Source organism: Ambystoma mexicanum, chromosome 6q, assembly GCF_040938575.1.
Source record: "Ambystoma mexicanum isolate Mex_15411 chromosome 6q, UKY_AmexF1_1, whole genome shotgun sequence".
NCBI lineage: Eukaryota > Metazoa > Chordata > Amphibia > Caudata > Ambystomatidae > Ambystoma > Ambystoma mexicanum.
Window position 1 is genome coordinate 927,737,824 of NC_090937.1, and position 21,173 is coordinate 927,758,996.

Sequence of the window (21,173 nt, forward strand, 5' to 3'; positions counted from 1 at the left end):
GTGCTTGACTTAGCCTGGGCTATTCTAGAATTGTACACTTCGCGCTTTGCTTGGAGCATTTCCTTTTTGTGGAGCGCCGATATTGTGTGGAGGTTAGTTTTATTTTTCTCAGATGGAAGTAGTCTCCAGGTTACCTCGCATTGACTTTTATCTTTCCGCAGAGTTTTCAGGTGTGGAGTGTACCAAGAATTCAGGTGTGCCTTGGGTTTACTTTTTTTTATTTTCAAAGGTGCTATGGAGTCGGACATAATTTGATTGAATTCTTTGACTAGGACATCCGTATCCATATGATCTGGGAGAGCATTGAGTGTGGGGAGAATCGGAGGGAGCAGGTTGTCAATTGTAATATTCTTTTTACTCCTGGTTAGAGTGGAAGGGGCAAGAGCAGACATAGTAATGGGTCTTTCCGTACTTAGGGAGAAGGAGATCATGTGGTGGTCAGTCCAGATCTGGGGAGATATGAAGGCTATTGTAGTCTTGCAATTCTGGTCTGCCACCCAATCTAGGGTGCTGCCTTTGATATGGGTAGGGTCAAACACTCTTTGAGTGAAACCTAGTTCAGTTAAGGTATTTGTCACCCTGGCTGCCTGTGAGTCCTTGGGGTTGTTGAGGCCTAGATTCCTATCTCCTAGTATTAGTACCTGAGAGGTATTTTTAAGGTTATTGGACACAATATTAGAAATGTCTCACTCAAAGGTACTAATATGGCTTGGGGGTCTGTACACCAGGTGAATCGTGAGAGTTTGGGTTTTATTAATAGTAAGTTTGGCTGTAAGGAGTTTGCATGATTGGATGTCGGTCAGAGTTATTAATCTGATAGGTAGATCCACTTTGGTAATGAGGGCAATGCCTCCTCCTCGCGAGTCATTTCTATCGGCTCTAAGGATAGTGTAACCATTAGGTATAGCTAGGGAGAGAGCTGGGCCTGCTGCCACATGTAGCCAAGATTCACTAATAGCCAATCATTCCCAACAACCGTATGTTGTGGGTACGCCTGTGGGTGGGACCTGGGTGAATGGAGTGTGTGACGAATATGCACTTCTTGTTGTGGATGTCTGGTTTCTGGTGTTTGACACAATGACTGAGACAGCCCTGCCCGAAACTGGTATGAATGCAGTGTGTAGTGTTGAATGGCTAATACTTGTCCGAATCCACCTTCTGTGTTGTGAGTGTCTGGATGGAGAAGAATGGCCTGAATGCACCGTGTGACTGATTGGCTGACAGACTGCTGAATGCCCTTCGTAATGATTCGATGCTCGAGTGTGACCCAGCGGAATTAATGGGAGATCAACAGTATATCTGGGGTCCTCTCACTGCTAGGAATCGTGTTCAGAAGTGTTCAGAGCTGAAGTCCAAACTACGCAGAGTAACTGGAGTGAAACTGACGCTTGACCTTGAAGCCCTGCTGGAAGAGAAGAATTGCTGTTGCTCTCCTTCATCAATCTGAAAGCTGCTGTGTCTCCAAGGACTGACCCAGAGAGGACCTGGTAAGGTGCCCTCTTCCCGAGCTACGAGGGGCCATCGTGTACCAGCTGATCTTTGCCAAAGCTCCCTGGTAGACAGACCTACGACAGGCTGCTGACTAGGGATGTAACGGCATAACGGTATACCCTTAAAGATACCGTGAACCACTTAATTGAACAATAATAACCGTCACATTGTTTATACTGGTATACCGTTTATACCGTTAAGTGTGCTTTTCAATCTGATTTGGAAAGGCTGCAGTAAGCAAGTGCTGCGCAGTCTTTGTCTTGCACTGTTGGATGTGCCATCTGCCAAGCAGTATCAATTGGAGCAGTTTTTAATGTCATTCCATAAACCACACGTGCCTGACACAAAATCAGTATGTTAGCAATAGAAAGAATAAATACGGTGCCAAGAAAGAAAAGGGTTTCTTTGGGTTGGCGGCTTTGGGGTTTATATATTTATAATGGATAATGTTTGCTAAACATATGACAATGGGGGATTTCCGTGGTTCTATCATTGAATTTACATATAATAAGTCACACTGCGAAATTCACTCATCTGTGGGTATTCCCTGCTGCCATACCAAAGGGTAAGATGTCCGTGATTACTGAACACCTTTTGGCCCTCAAGTAAACTAAAGGCTGTAACGTAAAGAGAGCGTGCATGTGTATGCGCACAAGCGTATACTACCATCAGCCTCCATTGATCTGTGGCATGCAGGTTATAAAGATGACAACATGTTCATCTTCACCATTAGCCAGTGGGGGAGCTAAAAGCTTAAATGACCACTTAAGAAAAGCTATTCAGTTTGCTTTGCCAGTCACAACAGGGCTCCCCCGCCCTCCTCCTCCTCCTCCTCTCCACACGTGTGTTTGTGTTTGGTGGAAGCAAGGGGTGGCATTTCAGTGGAAAATATGTTGAAAAGCCCAATTCTGGCCCTATCTGCCTGGTTTTATTTGTGATGATAAATCTGACAATTCATGACATTTTTAGAAAATATTTGTTAAGATTGGTTAACTCCACCTGCTATACCGCGATAACCATGATATACCGTCATTTGGCAAGAAGGTTATCGTACCGTCATAAAACTAATACCGTGACACCCCTACTGCTGACCGGAGACGGGGACTGTTGCGGAATCCCAAGGAGAAGCGCCCGGCCTGTGGTCCGCCACTTTCGACGACCGCCATCGCCGACCGGAGTTGCCGTGCTCCTGTTGCCCAAGAACACTTGATCCAAAGACGCTCTTGTCTACATCATCGTCCGCCTGTTCCCGCTGGAAAAGGCCAGGCCGTTGATGCACCGAGGAGTATCCGCCGGTGGGTTTCCCACCACCCAAAAACCACAGAGACACTGATGACTCAACGCCCTTGCCGGGCCACAGTTCTTCAAACTCTTTGCGATCCAGAACTATCGACATTGAGGTGCCCCGCACGCCTCTTCCTTGCAGGACGTTTACGCTTCCCCGTCGACGAGCACCGCTAGGAAAGAAGCTGCCACTTCACCGTCGTAGCTCACCCTGTTCTCCGTCGGACGTTCGATGCCCTGTGACTCCTGCCTTAAAGGGAGGGCACTCAAGAAGGGCCGCCTGTTCGCCGACGAGGAACGCTACAACGCCAGGTACTTTGGGGTTGCAGAACTATTGGAAAGTCTCTTGTGAACAATATATGGACTGGGCTTGTGATATATCTTTATTCTACAGGTTGCCCAGGTGGGGGGATCTCCACACAGAACTGTGTCTAACGGTAGGGGCCAGTATTCTGCTAATTGTTCTAACCAACTGCTTTCCTCTTATATCTATTGTTGGGTTCCCTTATGAACTGATTTGTGTGACATTTAACCGTACAGTTGATGCACTTTAAAGAGATCTAATATTGATTGTGGTACCACGTAGAACTGTATATTTGCCATTAGAGATAACCGAGTACAAAGTGAATTATTGTGATATTGTACGTAACCTTGAATATTAATTATATGAAGACTGTGTTTTAACTAATACAATGTGCAGACATTCCTTTGTGGGTGCTTGGGGACTACACTGTACTTAAGAAACAGCCTGCATCACCTCCTGAGAGGCTAGGCCTTGATTGCTCGACCACGTACCAATAATAGAGAATCTTGGCTGGGGTCCTCTGTGCCTCTCCTCTACCATATAGAGAGCGGAAGTACAGCCCCCCCCCCATGCGGTCCTTCACAGTCTCCCTTCCCCACGTTTTGTAGCACCTGACAAGGTGGGACTTTGAAGTACAGCACATGCTTGAGCTTTCTCAGCACGAGCTGAGAGTTCCATTCCAGCTAGCACAGTACATGCTCAAGCTTTCTCAGCACGAGCCGACAGTTCTGTACCAGCTATCAGGTTCTTCAAGGGAAAAGTCTATTTGCATTAAAAAGTCTCTTGCCTTCGCGGCCTGATGTATCCAGCAAACAAACAAACAAAATATTCTGTTACACAGTTCACGTTGGGTGATGGCTTCAGGCCTGGGTCACCCTCGTCCGGGCACCGACCCCTCACTTATATTATTCTACCAATCAATTGAACAGTTCCTTTCTCAATGAACTTTGGGTGATGACTTTTCACCCCTGGATCTCCCTTCGGCCGGGCTTGGATCTTAATAAGTCTTTCAAAGTTCAAATTAGGCATTGGCTACTTTTCGTTCAACACAGTTCGGTTTATTATCGATTCTCCCCTCGATTCACCGGCGTGATGAACTGCTTGCCTTTCTTTATCCTTGGAGTCAAGGTTGGTACCACAGAGACCAGCGTCCTTGGTTATCAGTGGAGGAGGGTCTCGCGTACCGTAGACATCTGCTGCAACATACGCTGGTTATTGTTCGCGGTCTTAGTTTTCCATATGCAGAGGTTTCACAGGCCTTGATCAGAAAGGCCCAGGTTACTTCTCTCCTTGTCCATCTCTCGGTATTTGCCGTCTTTCTCCTCCTCTTGAACTGCTGTGCTGAGTTAGCTCTTACGTCGTGCGGTCTGCCTTGCTCGTCTTGTGCTCTGGTGCTCCACCTTTTATCCCTGTGGGGAAGGGAGTGGGCTGTCTGGTGTGTGTGTTTCTGGTCAATTGTCTGACTCTGCCTGACCCTTTTATTGGGGCATGTTGTCTTCTGTGTTGTGTGAAAGTGTTCGTGTCAGAAAAGGGGGGGCAGTGTTTTGGAATATCCTACTTGGCAGGATGGGGAAAAGGTGTTGAAAGGAGGGGAATACCACGTCTCCCCCATCGATCTCCCACTCCCCAAGGACCCCCCATCCAGGTGATCCTCCCTCACTGGTCCACCCCCAGGAACTGGATCCAACAGCGATGGCCGTGTCCTGGCCACCTGGATGACAGATCCTTGGGGACTAGCTAGGGTGACACCTTCAGATTTCTCACAGTATTCATGCATACAAACTCTCTTTGGCTGTTGCATCAAGAATTTCCGTATGCTCTGAGTTGCATACAGGTGCGGACTGTACTCAATATGAATAATAATATTGGCTTTTTATATTGAAATGTATGCTCATTTCCTCTTGATTCGAAGCACTGTACTAATAGTTATTATTTTCTGTCACAGGTGGCCTGAATAATTGACAGATAACACTCTGAAGCACCAGAAACAGTCAGAAAGTTTTTAATGTTTTCTTTGTGTGCACTTTGGCCGTCCCTCTCTCTCTCTAGTCTCCCTTTTGGTTCCCTCCCTAGCCCAGGCATCCATAACCCCACTCTAGTTCTAGTGATCGGGAGCCCCTACTGCCTAATAGCTGGCTTCGGCTACATGTAATTCCCTTAGTGCTAGATATCAATACTCCCTCAGGGACTTTCTTACTGTTCATACCCTAACAAAAGGTTAGTGTTGCAATAGGTTGAGCTATTTCTTTTACGCTCATGTACTCCTCTTCCTCTCTATTCTCATCCCGTGTCCTTCCACTTACTCCTCCCGTTAGTCTGATGTAACACTCCTCCTAATTCCTGCCTCCACCATTTGATGTAACAGTCCTCCTGTTCTACTTCTATATTATCCTCCTCCCAGTGCTACTCTACTTCTCCCACTGCTACTCTCCTCCTCCCACTACTACACTCCTCATCCCACTACTACAACACACCCTTCTGTCACTTGTAAAAAGACTTGTCACAAGCACTCCTTACAGTAAATAATCTACATACACCTATTTCCTTTCCCAGTCATGCTCACTCACAGAGCAGTATCTCTGTTATCACAAAACCAAAACCTCATCCTCTCAGCACAACTCCTCCAATATCTGCTGCTCCTTCCGTCCTCCTGATGGTGTCTTGGTCCTCCACCTCCACTGACCTGACCAGGGTAACCCACACGCCATGCTTCTTGTTCCTCTTTTAAATATCTTTCCCTTTCTCCAGATTGGTTCTCTTCCCCTAACCAATCTGGGCTGCACTCCCCACCCTGGGAGGTGTATGTGCAGAGACATTCTTTGAAAACCCCCACTTCAGCCCTGCCCACTGGCTCAGCGGTTGTTTGTTGTACAATAGTGTTCTTCCTAGACCTCAGCAAATGTTTGTAGTTTCGTAGACCTCCGTTCGGCCGGCCCAGATAAGTGTTTCCACTGTTCGATGTCAGCTGGACCTCCCTACAGGGTGAGGGAGCTCTGGTGCGCCATGCGTGGGCCTTCAGACCATGACACGGATAAATGAAGCACGTCTGCACAGTCTGAGGGATAGCAGGGAACTGCCGGTGCCTTCCAGCTCTTTTAATTAACTGTGCGTCATTTCGGGAGTGAGCAGTGACTTGACGCGTACACAGCATCTCTCTTTTTCTATAATGACAAGATGCATAAACATTTTCCGGTCTTACAACTACTTTACACATGTGAGAACTCAAGTTCATATTAGCACACATTGTCTCTCAGCTTACTGGGCGGCTGCAGGTCCACCCTCAGGTTGTATCCACTGTAGCGTAGACGTGACGCCGCTTCTGTGTCTTCCTCCTTATCACTCTCACCCTCAGGGCTCGGGGTCACTTCTTCTTTCTCTGCATGGTCAAAGGGTGCAGGACTCTGTCCTGTCTCCCCCCGCGGTGCCACATCTGGTAGATGTATGCACTTTCACTCTCCCTCTGTGGCTGGTTCTGATCTTCCATCCACATTTCTTCTGGGACACGCTTGAACCACATGTTATAGTGATAGTCTCATGACCTCTGTTGGCTGTTATCATTGTTCCCTCTCTCCTAGCGGGTTGACAATTTGGCTTTTGTTGCATTCCTCAACACCAATACTTGGTCCCCCACCTTGTATCTTGATTTCCTTGCACGTCGCTGGGTGCTCTTGCGGTCGTTGGCTGCCACCCCCCTGGAGTGAGTGCGCTGCTAGTTTCTTCACTGACTGGCTGGGGTGATGTGGTATGGACGAATTAAGAATTGTTCCATACTTCAGATCTGCCGGTGGCATGTGTGTGGAGCTATGCAGGGTCACCCGGTAGTTTCGCAAAAACCGCTATAGGTCCACCCTCCACGGGCTGTTCTGGGCTTTTGCTATGCATAACACCTTGTTTATGGTCCTCATGAACCGTTCAGCGTCACAATTTGCTTTTAGCCACCTGGAGTAATGTGGTGTTGGCAGATGTGTAGATCGTCCATGTATTTTGTCCGTTCTTTTCCTTGGAATGGCAGCCCGTTGTCGCTTTTGATGTTTTTCGGCAGGCCATGTGTAGCCAACATCTTTTTCAGAGCTGGGATTACTGCCTCTGCAGCCGTTGACAGTATGATCTCCACCTCGGTGTATCGTGAGTAGTCGTCAATGGCGACCAACAGGTATGTTCCTTCCTGCATCGTGCAGAAGTCAACGTTGATCGCTTCCCATCGCGCTGAGTCCCTTTTCGTGGACTGTATTGGCTCCGGCCTCGGGGGTGCACTGGTCACTTGGCAGGGGCGGCATGGTCGTCAAGACCCTGATACCCACCACACCCAAGGCGGGACCTAGCCAGGCCACTCTATGGAACATTCCACCCATTCTAGGACATGCACCCTGTGGGAATTGCTCCATGTGCGCCCAAACCTCTAGAACCACAGAAATAGAGATCGGTTGGAAAACCCCATGGAGACAGAATACATTCACCAATTGTAAGACGAAGGGCGTTGTATATATGATCACCTGCCCCTGCAACCTCAGGTACATAGGCATGACCACTAGGCCCGCCCACACACGCATGACTGAACATAAATCATGTATAAGAACAAACAAACTCACTGCACCATTAGTATCTCACTTTTCATCCCATGGACACACTCCGGATGACTTTAAGTGGACAATCCTGGAGAAAATTTCACCGCCCCGCAGAGGCGGTAATTACCACAACATGCTGTTCAGAAAAGAACAGATGTGGATTTTTAGGCTCAATACCTGCTCGGTAGGCCTTAATGAACAAATCCAGTGGCACGAACTTGCAGTATTGACTTAACTTCCCGGGTGCATACACACCCCCCAAGTCAGCCACCCCACTCCCTTCTACACCTTTTGGGTCTGGGGCTGCCGCTTACCTCCTCTCCCTCCTTGCATAGGCCCCCGTGCATTTTGCACACTTCACGCCTGAGCCATGGGCTTTCCCCTGTTGTCTCCCCCTCCCCCCTCCTCCCCTGAGCCTTTCATTCGTTGTTTTTCCTTACCACTATTTGCCCTTGTCACTTCGTTTTGGCAACACAGCACTGGCCGGCACCGCAGGCATGCTTGTGCTCCTTCACTTAGTGACGAGGCAACTAGGCTTTCCTCTACACTCGCACATGAGTCCTGGCCCCAACCACGTCTCCATGACAACCACACACACCATCAGGGATTACTCGACCGCTGCCGACATAAGCGCGTTCCTTGCTTGTTTCAACAGACGATGGGCCTTCTTTGCCCTACGCTTCAGCCTGTTGCTGGGCCACCAGCCACGTCACCACGATGCTAGTGCGAGCGCGCTTCCTCCCATATTTTAGAGGCGATTGGGCTTACCTCCTTTACTCGCCACTGACGAGCTGTATACCCAGCTACAGCACTCGGCGCACACAGAGATCCTTAGCTAGAACAATGCAGGTACGGTCCACCGATCCTCTACGCCCATCCACTCATTTCATTTAATTCATCCATACAGTTCATTTTTCCTTCATGTATTTCACAGATGTTCTGAAAGCGTGCATTGTACTGCCACTTTCCTTTTGCCCTTGGTCAACAGAGCGTTCTCCTTTCCTTTCAACAAACGCCTTCTGGCTCCTCAAATGGGATGCAGACCAGCAGGTATGGTCTTCACTACCTGCACCGTTGGCCCCTCCAGGCCAGGGACCACTCTTCCCCCTTCAGAGTGGGCACCCCCTCAATGCTCAACAAGCAGACTCTGCCCTGCACCTCTCATGCACTTGCGTTTGGGGGTGTTTGCCTCTTGCACATCCTTCTTGCACGCCCAAGTTGTCTGGTGCTTTTTTGCTCAGTCCCCCACTCCCTGCACAAACCCAGCCCCCCCTTCCCCTGATCCCTCCCCCTTGATGGCGGGATGACTCTCATTAGGTGCTCAGGCACCCCCACTCTTCAAGTAATTATTGACCTAAGCAGCTTTGGTCCTTCCGCATGCTCACTCTAATGCATGTAGATCTCCACCCCCACGTCAGCAGACAGTTCTGTTGCCAGTTCTCTAACCCTTTCCCTTGTTGTCTTTTCTCCCCACCCCCTTTCTTTTGTCCCTCCCCCTTGATGGCGGGATGACTCATTAGGTGCTCAGGCACCCCCACTCTTCCTGTAATTATTGACCTAAGCAGCTTTGGTCCTTCCGCATGCTCACTCTAATGCATGTAGATCTCCACCCCCACGTCAGCAGAAAATTCTGTTGCCAGTTCTCTAACCCTTTCCCTTGTTGTCTTTTCTCCCCCCCCCCTTTCTTTTGTCTGCGCGCAGGAGACCACAGCACTGCTCCTCAGTTCATCATCCCCTGAACTCTTACAACTTAGCCTGTTTTGAGAATTACGGTCCTGAAGAAGATGGCTGCACTGACCCACGCCATTGAAACCGGTCGACCCCTTTCGGTCATGAGGGCTCTCATGACCCACTTTTGATCTCTCCTACATCAACAGAGAGACTTCGTTTTCTTCAAAATTGCTTGCTTTAGCACACTCTCCACTATCGAGTGAGCTGTTTTTATAAGAGCTTTTTACCCCCCCAGCCCTTAGGCTTTTTTTACTGCATAAACCCGCCAGTGGGTTCTCCAGCTGTACTGTTTTGCACCCCAAACATAGTGACCTACGGGCTGTATTAAAAGTGAACACTTTGGATGGAAGACAAACAGTTGACCTGCTCCTCAGGTTATACCCGAGTCTCAAACCACAGCAGTCACAGAATCTAATTCACAGCTCTGTGGAACACTGCTATACCACTCTGGAGAGCACCATTTTTAGAATCTTTTTTGTTAAGTGTTCTGCTCATTGGACCATTCCGTCTGCCTTCAGACACTGCCACTAGTATGGAAGGTTGAGGGATAGTTCTCTCATCTATATCTGATAGATAGGCGATACATCACGCGCCACCCAGGGACAGGCACCCCCGCCAGGGACAGGGTGCTCTTCTCTAGGGTGAGATACGCTGAGCCGTGTGGCCCCTCTTTCTTTGCATTAGAAGGTGAGCATAGGCTTTAACTTGTTTCCAGTTTTTTCATGTTTGACATGTCGTCTGAATGACTACCTTCCTTGAAAACCGTTGTTTATTGTGCTACTACATGTTTCCTTGTTAACGGTTAACAGGACGATCACGGCGAGACCGTGTTTTCAGCTTTCCCCAGCTATCCCTGTTTGTTTCTAAACTCAATGACACTCTCACCTTTACGTCTAATTGGGGGAACCGCACTCTGTGTCGTCTCCTGGCCTTGGTTCTCACCATTCCATGCAGTCCTTTAGGCTGGTGGGGATGAGGATGCGTCTGCCTCTGCCTCTGACAGTACAATCTCTTCTTCTAAAAGTTGAAGCCTACTAATGACACCTTATTCCGAATGCCATCTTCTGTGGCAAAACGATTGGCACCAGTCATCTCACCATTTATAACAGATTTTGTAAATAAATCCTTACCTACAGGTTTTGTACCTGCAAAACTGAAAAAGTCAGTGGTTACCCCGCTTCTAAATAAACCAAATTTAGATCCCAAAATGTGCAGAATTACCAGTCAGCGGCAGCACTACCATGGCTAGGTAAGACCCTTGAGAAAATTGTAACTTCTCAACTACAGGAGTATGTGGAGAGGGAGGCCTTGCTGGATTATTTTTAGTAAGGGTTTCGACTTGTTTTTTTTTTGGTACAGAGACGGCGTTGCTGACCGTGTGGGACAATCTCCTTGAGGTGGCAGACCAGGGGGATATATCGCTCCTGATTATGTTAGATCTGTCGGCAGCATTCCATATGGTAGACCATGATATTATGCTAATGCCTTAGTGAGATTGGTAATGTCTCCGTGCAAGCCCTGGGGTGGTTTGAGTAGTTTCTGACAGATCGGGAAAAACGGGTTAGACTCAGGGGCTATCTCTCAGATTCCCTTCCACAGACCTGTGACATACCACAGGGCTCCTCCCTCTCTCCTCTTATTTTCAATCTATATGTGAGACCTCTCATGGATATTCTGAGGAAACATCAAGTCAAATTTCATTCATATGCAGACAATCCTCAGCTGTGCATGAGAGTTGAGAGGACCGAAGAGACTTTTCAGCTGGTGGAGCGTTGCCTAAAGGAAGTTAGATGTCTTCGAACCAGCTGTTGTTTAACACCGGAAAAAATGAGGTAGCACTGTTTGGTCCCAAACATCAACTACAAAACTGTAGGCGCCCTCCATCTCCTTGTTTTCTAGAGTCACATTTGGCCTTAGCTCCCAAGATAAAAAATCTGGGTTGCATTTGGGATGAGGACATGGGGAGTAAAGCACAGGTGAGTGCGAAGGTACAATCAGTGTTTTGCACTTTATGCCAGACAGATCCTCCCGTTCATACCAGTTAAGGATCATGCAGCAGTTGTAGGGACTCTCACCAACTCACGTTTGGATTATTGCAATGCTTTTTTGACAGGAATCTTGACCACTCAAGTTCGGAGATTGCAAATAGCACAAAATGTGGCTGTGATGCTTATTTTTGGGGTGGCAAAATCAACCTCAATCTCTAACTTGCGACGTTCACTGCATTGGCTTGCAGTGAAGGAACGGATAGATTTTAAAATCCTTTGTATGGTATTTAAATGTGTAAAACAGTTGACACCCAGTTACCTGGTGGACAAAATTAAGATGTATACTCCAGTCCGCCAGTTACGCTCTTGTGACAAGCTGTTGCTGCAGGTCCCTCCCTCTATATATGTATCCAGGGGGCGGGGCAAAGGTTTGGAATATATGGCCCAAAACTCTGGAACAGTCTTCCAATGGGAATCCGAGCACAAAAACCGAGCACAAAAACCACGTACTATCTTTCGGAAGGCCCTGAAGACTTATCTCTTCCATTAAACTAGAGAATTTGGTGAAATAGCCAGTCCCTTGGGCACCAGTGTTTGTGAAGCTGACAAGGTTCTTGTGGGAGGCTGATTCTGGCCTACCGTTGGGTTCCCTCTGCGCCCAGATAAGATTGGTTTTGTTTGGTGTGCAATATAAATTAATTCAAATTCAAACTCTGAGAATTAACCCCCTCACTTGTGATGGAGAGTTCCTGGTGAACTGCGAACGTCCCTGTCAAAAAGTCTCTGGCAGCTTTTGTGCGATTGTGGACGTTTTAATGTTTTCCATTAGTTGCGAGTATTGCTTTTTTAATTATGTGCAGCATGGGTCAGCGGTAGTGGCTTCCAGAATGTCAATGATGCCGAAAACTTTCGGTTTCATTGTACTGACAATTTGGCAAATCTGTTCTTCTGTTTCTCTGGACTCCTTGACCTCAACTGGTGTCGCTGCCCTTGGATGCCGGGACAGGAAATCCGCCGGGTTGTCTGCTCCTTCTTGATACACCATGTCAAAGCCATATTGCTGGAAGTGTAGGAGCCATTTGCCAATCCTGGCTGGCGGGTGAGGTGATGGTTCAGTGAATATTGGGAGAAGTGGCTTGTGGTCAGTGAATGCCTTGAACCTCCACCAATAGTGGTACAGGTGGAAATGCCTGCAACCCCATAAGACTGCAATGGCCTCCTTTTCTATATGCAAATATCTGTATTCTGTTGTTGTCAGGGGACATGACGGGTAAGCAGTGGGCTTCATTTCTCCTGTGTGCGATGGTTGTACTAGGATTGCTCCCAGTGCGACGTGGCTGGCATCAATATATAACTCTGCCTGTAGTGTGGCGTCATAGTATGCCATGGTGGTGCCCGCTGACAGTGATTCGTTAATGTGTTCGAAAGCTTCCTGGCAGCGAGTGTTCCATTCCCACTTGGTGCTCGATTCGGTCATTTACCTCAGGGGTTCCCATATGGTAGCCAAGTTCAGTATAAATCTGCCACAGTAAATCGCCATCGCCAGGAAGCTTTGCACCTCTGCTCCCTTGACTTCTGGGATTTGAGCGGGTCAGCCGCCACCCCTTTATTGTTGAACACGTAGCCAAAGAAAGTTTTTTCCTCCTTCATGAATTCACACTTCTCCTTGTGAATGGTGAGTCCCCACCGTTTCCAACCTGTCGAGTACCATTTCCAGTCTACGCAGATGTTCTTCTTTGTTGCTGGCATGCACAAGGATGTCATCACTGACTTTTAGCACCCCTATTATGCCTTGAATTACCTCCTGGATCGCGTGCTGAAACACTTCCGCCTTAGAGGATATTCCGAAACTCATCCTCTTGTATTTTCTGAGGATGTATCTCGAGCCACGGTGCAATTTCTGCTGGTCGTATCCAGCATTGAGGTTTAATTTGGTGAAGAAACCGGAAGAAACCGGAACCTGTGACATCCGTTACAATCTTGTCCAATGTCGGGGTGATGTGTCGTTCTCTTATTATGGCTGCATTCGGCAGTCGCATGTTGATGCAGATCCGCACCTTCCCTGGTTGCTTAGTTTTTTTGTAACCTCCGTTGGCGATACCCTTGGCATTGGGCCTGACACGGGTTCAATGATGCCTGCTTCTTCAAGTTCTTGTAGCTCCTTGGCAACTAGTTCCCGCTTGTGGAATGGCATTCTCCTGTGTCGCACCGCTTTGGGTTGCACCGTTGGGTCAATGGGTAGTTTGACCAACTTTCCTTTCAGGCATCCTATGCCCCATAAGAGACTGGGGTGTTTCGTTAGTAACTCACTGATTTCGTTTCAGTGTATAATGTTGCAGATGAACCTTATCAGCCCTAGGTCTTCTGCAGACTTCCAACTGAGTAGGCATTCTATTCCTGCATTGACAACATATACTTTAGACTTGATCTCCTTGTCTGCCTTGCTGAGTGTTGTCCTGAAACTTCCGACGACCGGAAGTGGCGTTTTGCCACCATACACAAACAGCAGGGTTTCTGTGTGTTTTTTTTGGTTGGAGTTTCATTTGCTTCTATATTTCGGCTGGCATAACGCTTACGCTTCAACCGTCATGACAGTTTCCTGCCCTTGTAAGTGTATGGAACACCTGGGTCTCCTCTTTTTCTTCGGTGTCTTCGGTGTCCCATTGCCTTGTTCCAGGGCTGAGATGAGGTAGATTTTGCCCTTTCTCCTAATTCGTCCGGACTCGACTGCTGTCGCCACTCCATCGTGTTCATCTCCGGATTCGTCCGTGGAGGAGTTATCCTCAGTCGCAACGAGGCGGGTGTCCGACCTGCTTCTTTTTGGTGTACGCTTTTGGCAGTTGGGTTTGGCATTGGGGTGGGACTGACGATTGACATACACGTGCGTAGTGATCCCTGTGGCCGCATGTCCCGCACGTGGTGCCTTCGGCCGGGCAGTTTCTCTTCCCATGGCGTGCACCTCTACACCATCCACATTCATTCGGCCAAGGAGTTCTTGGTTACTACCTCTGGCTCTGTGAGGTTTGCTGTTTTCTTCCCTGGCCGCCGGGCAGTTCGTGATTTGTGCCACTGTAGTTGTGGGGCAAGTTGCAATTTTTGTAGAGTGATGCCCATGTGAGCTGCGCTTGCGTGCAATAGTTCCCTCTGGCGTCCATACTCCAATATTCTTGTGAGGGGGTGCCCTTCTCGCTCAGAACTATGCTTTGCAGTTTTTCAGAGTTCATGCCATTGATGATTCAGCATCTGATCTTTTTTTCCATGTCCTCGAACTCACAGGATAAGGCCAACCACTGGAGTCTAGTGTGGTACGCATCTAGAGGCTCATCCTCCGTCTGGATTGTGGTGCCAAAGTATAATGTCTCATAGTTGGGGTTCAGTTGTGGCATGAAATGCGCTGTTAGTACGTCCTTTGCCAACCGGTATGCGTCTGCGCCGTCTTGCACGGCTAAGGAGTTAAAAATGTGTTGCACCTCAACCCCTACATTCAGTAGCAGGTGAGGGGCCTCATTTTCCTCAGCGTAGTTACGTCTTTACAGTCCATTGCCACCTCGAATTTTTGTATCCAGATCATCCATCTGGGTCCAATTGATGAGATCTGTGTAGGGGTCAAAGGGCGTAGTGCTGCTGTGGTGCCACCTTGGTTGCATGCTGAGAGACGCCGCTTTCCTCGCGGGGGTGCCAGGTCTGGGCATGGAGATGCCCTCAGCCATGTTTTCCTGTGTGTGTTCCCTGTTGCTGTGTGGCTGGGTGGTAGCTGGGGCAAACCTCTCACCTGCTGAATAGTTGTTCTGGATTCAGCGTTCTGTTGCTGCAGGTCATGTGTGCTGCATAGTTGGGTCAATTTAGACCCCTCCTGGGTCTGGATGATGTGCACTTGTAGCTTACCGCTGCCTTGCGCATACTGGTTCCAAAAATGAACGTGCGTGCATAATTCGTATCGTGCCCCCATCGCCAGTGTTATGTCAGCTGGACCTCCCTGTAGGCGAGGGAGCTACGGTGCGGCCTGCGTGGGCCTTTGGGCTATGGCGCGTATAAATGAAGCACGTCCACACATTCTGAGGGTTAGCGGGAACTACCGGTGCCTTTCCGGCTCTTTTAATTAACTGTGCGTCACGTCCTGTGTGCGCGGTTACGTGACGCGTACAAAGCATCCACCAGTCTCTGATGGATTCAGTGAGTGTTTCCCCGTACGTGGATTCCCACAGATGTCTCTTTTCAGGGCAGCGTTCTCTCTGTGACACCAATGCCAGTTGCCTGTTTCCCCTGTCCTCTCTCGAAGTGCCTCCTGCGCAGGCCAGCGGTTTTCCCCGGCCGCTCTCTCAGTGGCCTCCTCGCATGCCAGCTGCTTTCCTCTGCTGCTCTTTCCCATGGTCCCATTCCCATGGCAGCCCAGCATTGTTGGCACAGCACTGTCTCTTTTCAGCAGGGTTTGGTGGTCTTCCTGGATTTTGGCCTCTTTATCACTTCAGCTCCAAGGGTTAGGATTGACACCGACTCCCACTTTGTCTCTGACACTTAGGGAGGGACTACTTCCTCTTGACAAGGCCAGACTAGTGGCCTTGTCATCTTACTCAATTTCTTGGTATTCATTTTCTTGAATTTGGAAGCATGAAGGGCTTTGGCGGCCCTGCATGCCTTCCATATATACCTTAGCTGTGTGCATGTGAATGTGCTGCTAATTAATGGTATAATTTAGACATGGTGCATTTAACACACACGTTTTACAGGACTAATAAGTGATATGAATGTTGTGGTTCCTACATTTTATGCACACTTTTTTGTATGAATTAGTTTTATCTAATTTCCACAAACGTACAAATGCATTGCATAATTTGCTAATTTTTCAATTTTCTTTGAGAATTGGCCTTCAGTTTTTCCAAGCTCTTGCTGTTGTCTAATAACTTTTCTGACAAGATTTCCCTGATACAGCTGACAGGTAACAATTGATATATTCAACTGATGCTTTGCCAAGATGCCTTATTTGTTTGGGAGTCCCAACAGTTTTGTGTAAACATGGAAGTTCGTTTTGTTTTAAATTTTTTGGCATAGAAGGAAAAACTATATCGTTTTCAAAAACTATGCAATGATAGTTTTGAGTCAAAGAAGTTCGTTTTACCAAAGCAAGCATCATTGTGATTCAAGGTTTCACATTATACTTTTAACAGTGTAATGCACCTCTAATTTCGTTATTTATTTGTTGCAGGCTAAAATGTCCCAGGTCAAGCAAGTGGGCCTATTGGCTGCTGGATGTCAGCCATGGAACAAAGATGTGTGTGCTGCTAGTGGGGATAGATTTGCATACTGTGCCACTCTTGCTATATATGTCTACCAGGTAAGACAAATATTCCTTGTGTTATAGAAAACACTGCTTGTACAATAGCTTGCACATAGATCGAATCTGCCCTCCATTTATGTTTCCCAGGTGTTTTGTTATTCTAATGCTATTGTTATTCTCACTGATAACCGGTTTCTTGCCCCTCTTTTCCCCACCACCCTAGCATTTAATAGTTTGAGGTTTCTGCACATGCTTAGCTAACTAGACTGCCTACCTGCTGACACGTACTTGTACTAGGTTTGTCCACTGTATTGTTCCCGGTATCTCTCCAATATACCTCTTCTCAAACCCAGTCATCATGCAATCATTATAAGAGGCTCACTGCCTCCTGTGTATCTGCTATATTATATTTTGTATGCTCCTTTGTTACCAAAAGAGCTTGCTTCCCAGTGAGTATGCAAATAAATAATAAAAATCATAAATGCAGCCGTACACCAAGCTGTGTGGAGGAACAGGCATGGAAACTGAAAGAAAGATTTTATGAGTTTGCATGAATGCAGGTTGTCTATATTGCCAATATGGTTTTACAGGACAGATTGTATATGTTCGCCTCCACATATCAGAAATATTTATTTGGCTTAGGTACTTGAATCGTAACACCTAGAGGCATATACGTCCAGGTTGCTGCCAATTACACATTAATGTTAAGGTGCCTATGCCATTAACTCTACTATGGTTGAGGCTATAGGTTATCATTCTTGCCACCTCACATGATATATTGTTGTAGAGATCACCACTATCACCCAAGCATGGAGGACTTCAGAACCACAATCTACACCCTAGTAATCTCCTACATTGATAGGAGATACACACACCCCACTGGAATTCAATGCACCTGGCCCTAGTTAAGGTACCATAACATGATACGGCATGGCTTATATAGGGAAACAAAAAATTATCCAGTATGGGGTCTGGCATGGGTTCACATGCTCATGAATATTCCCCGTCATCAGGCTGGGAATCCTCAGTAAATGAAAAAGCTGTTTCACTTTTAAACTGAATTTCTTCTCTAAACCAATCACTGTCCTCTGGGTCATTCTGCCCCATCCAATGACAGTCATCTCCCTAAGCCCTGCCTCTGGCAGCCATCTCCAGATTTTTACTGCACACTTCAGTGTTGGGAGTCCTCGGGTTGCTCTCTGAGCTGTTTTGTACTTATTTTTGCAGAAAAGTTCTATCTTTGTTCTATCGAATCCTATGTGCTCCTATCTTCATTGGCTGGCAGCGGGGATCCGTTGTCGGTGAAGTTGCGTGCCCCTCAAGGGCAGTTGTTCGTTGAAGTTTCTGGAGAAAAAGGAGGGAAGGACACTTTTCAGGCACTGCACCCAATACATGCCAAAGAACGTCTTCGTAGAGAACAAACATCAGAAGTGTCTGTATTGCCTGCACCTAGACCACAACAAGGATGTGTAAGAGATATGCCTGGGCTTCTCGAAGAAAACGAAGAAATACAGGTATAGCAGGCTGGCGGCATGGCTCAAGTTGAGCAAGGCCTCTGACCCGTGCTCCGAGCAGGGTCATGCCTCACCCAGGACCCGTCGGTCCAAGGAGCGGTCCCCCTCCAGGAGGAGCTCTAAATCCTTTGAGGATGCCCCATTGTTAGGGAGAATTCTCATTCTATGGCTAAGCTCCCTTACCTATAGAATCCCCCAGCAGCTTTGCTGGATTTGAAGGGTTTGTTTTTTTCTCCTGCTAAGAGTGAGACTCTTTTTCCCATTCTTAGGCATTTTTGCTATGTGCGTTCTAGGCTATTTTTATGTTTAATGTCTATGGGGTTTTTCTCACCTCCATAGGAGCCATCTTTATTCACATGTGTTACACAGCACCCTCCGTGCAGTGACACAGGGGTGTCGTAGCGACCCCCAAACATAGACTCCATACCCTGGGACTGACTACTGTCTCCCAGGGCATGTACAGTTCCAATTGATTTTACTAGTCAATTTTTATGAACTAAACCAGTACAACCCATCTTACTATGGAGGTACTGGAAAGGGTTAATAGTTTTTCCCTTATGTTCATTTTCGAGAGGGTACCGTACAGCCCCTCTTTCAAAAGTTTATGGCTAGTGGCAGTGGTTACTACTGTAAATATTCGACCGCAAATATTTTCCTATGGGATTTTCCCATTGTTCGAGGCTACCACATTTCCTGACAGCCTCTAACATACCGCCGGTGCATTTTAATATTAACATTACTCCGGTAGGTTTTATATGCCAGAACTTTAATATAACTTCTTTCTCGTGTCTTTCTCTAAACTCCTAACCCAGGTTGGGGATCCTTTGTTCGTCCTTTTGGCGGGCTTCTGCCAAGAAGCCCTCCTTTCGGCGCCACTGAGTCTGGGGTGGGTCCATTGTGTGGGAGGGGGAGTAGGACCGCTGGACAGGGTTGCCTCAGCAATCCATGTTGCACTCTATCCTGATAGGCTGGAAGGTCTCCCGCCAAGATGACCACTCCACTGTGTGAGTGACAGCTAGGCTGTATGAATGGGGATCTTTTTGCATAAAAGCAGGGTCCTGAGGACTGGAAGAGCATGACGTCGCCACTCGAACTAAGAAGCTGAAGAGGAGAGAAGCCAAAGACATCTGCAATGACTGAACCACCGGTGAAGCCCTGCTGCAGCGTCTCACCACTTTTCTCCACACGACGAGAGAAGATCTTCATCTGCAAGAGCCTTCTTCCCTTGAGCTGGTGGGGCCAACCAGTTTGCCAATCGCATTCCCGGACCTGCCTGGTCGTATCGCCAGTACCCTGTACTCGGAGGCCGGATAGCCAGGCACCAGTCCACCCGGACCGTGATTTTAAGGAGCATACCTTTTATTCGTCGGGCAGCACCGCGGCTGGTTTCTTCCCAGGGTAGTGCAGTAACTCGAACCTTCCTCCACGACGAGAGCCTCTCTTCCTCTGCTGGATCCCCCGAACTGCAGGAACTACCAGGAACAACAGCCACCACAGGAGCCACTTCTTCATTTTAAAGGTACATTTTTACGCCAGGCCGCCCTTTCTCCGCGGTAGAGCTAAAGGTGTTTTAAATCCCTTGTGAGAAATTGCTAGAGTGCCATTTGTGTTTGGTTTTCCCTGTGGTGGTTTGCTCAGTTTTCACTCTTGCTCAAACTTGTCTACAATTTAACTAGGGAGTTGTGTATACTTTCTTTGAGTGAATTTTAACTTGCTTAATAACTGTGATAGATGTGTTTAACTAGAAGTGTATAAAATAAAAATATATATTCTTTTTGCTACAAAACCTTGGTCATTGTTTCCTTATTCCATAGTACTGTAGGCCTATTGTGTAAACACTGAATACTGCTCATCTCCCTCTTGAGATAAGTCTAACTGCTCAGCCACAGCTACCAACTAAATCTTTGTGGTACAGACTGATACCAAAGAGGATTTATTGCTCTCACCTGTAGTCCTAATCTTGGGTAGTGCTCCCTAAGGGAACTGCACAGGATTCTGCCTAACACCCATCCGTAAGGGTCCAAGAGAAGGCTAAGAGCCGCAAGACCGATTCCGCCGAGTTCACCGCTGATGCAGTTCCCAGGTCGGATATACTGCCATCGTCATTGCGGTCCGCCTCCCAGGCTGCCATCGGGTTCCACCTCAAAGAGGAAGTCTTCCACTCTGGCCAAGTTATGGGACGAATCGGAGAAGCAGAGGCCATAGGAAGAGAAGAAGGCCTCACAGCAGGCTCATCAGGCGCAGTGAAGACTCCGTCAACCACTTTGTTGACATCATCTGGAGCAACCGTTACAGCGGGTGGTACCGACCCGATGACGGTGGTCTTTACAGTGTAGAGAGTATCGCTGCCTCCCAGACACCACATGGCCGCCAAGGCAGCAGTGAAGGTTGTGGGCACCCCTGGAAGGAGAAAGGCAGTGGTTCAGGGCGCTCAGGACGGAAAAAGGGAGGAGGCGAAGAGGCCCCAAAGCAGCGCTCCAAGGTTTACGTTCAGCCAATGGACATCTCATCCACGGACGACAACCAAGCATCTATCCATACAGTCCATGAGGAAGACGGCGGCGCAGGGCCTAGCACTCGATCATTCCCGGCACAGCCGAGGTACATATCCATGGACATCCTGTCAACTCTCCACACCGTAGTGACGGAGATACAGCAGATGTTCCCTCCAGCACCTGTTGTACTGCTGGCTCCTGACCAGCCTCTGCGCAAGAAGAGGAAGCGTCATCCAACACCGCTGCATCGGCGTCCTCCACCTAGTCGGGACCCGACTCCTGTAGCGGACCGGATACACTCACGGACACTGGTACGGAGACGGCCACAGAAACCGATGAAGATGAGGACCTTGTCCCAGCAGATTCCACTTGATGATCTCCAGGGCCTCCGAGCTGTTCCAGCTGGTGCCTGAGGAAGCCAAGAAGGAGGGCTTACTATATCAGCGACGGGCAGACGAGCATGGTGGAACCCTTTTTGGACGACATTTGGGAGGAAGGCCTAGCCCTCATGAAAAACCCATGCACG

At 48.0% G+C, this 21,173-nt stretch overlaps 1 protein-coding gene across 3 annotated transcripts in view; it reads left to right on the forward strand.

The window, feature by feature from the left end:
* WDR17 (WD repeat domain 17) overlaps positions 1 to 21,173 on the forward strand; it is a 2,439,098-nt gene that overhangs the window by 417,812 nt on the left and 2,000,113 nt on the right. For all 3 annotated transcript variants that reach the window (XM_069631441.1, XM_069631439.1, XM_069631440.1), the window contains one exon: positions 16,567 to 16,695. In XM_069631441.1, the coding sequence (XP_069487542.1) occupies positions 16,573 to 16,695 (123 nt within the window). In that variant the 5' untranslated portion in view covers positions 16,567 to 16,572. The remainder of the gene's footprint in view (positions 1 to 16,566; positions 16,696 to 21,173) is intronic.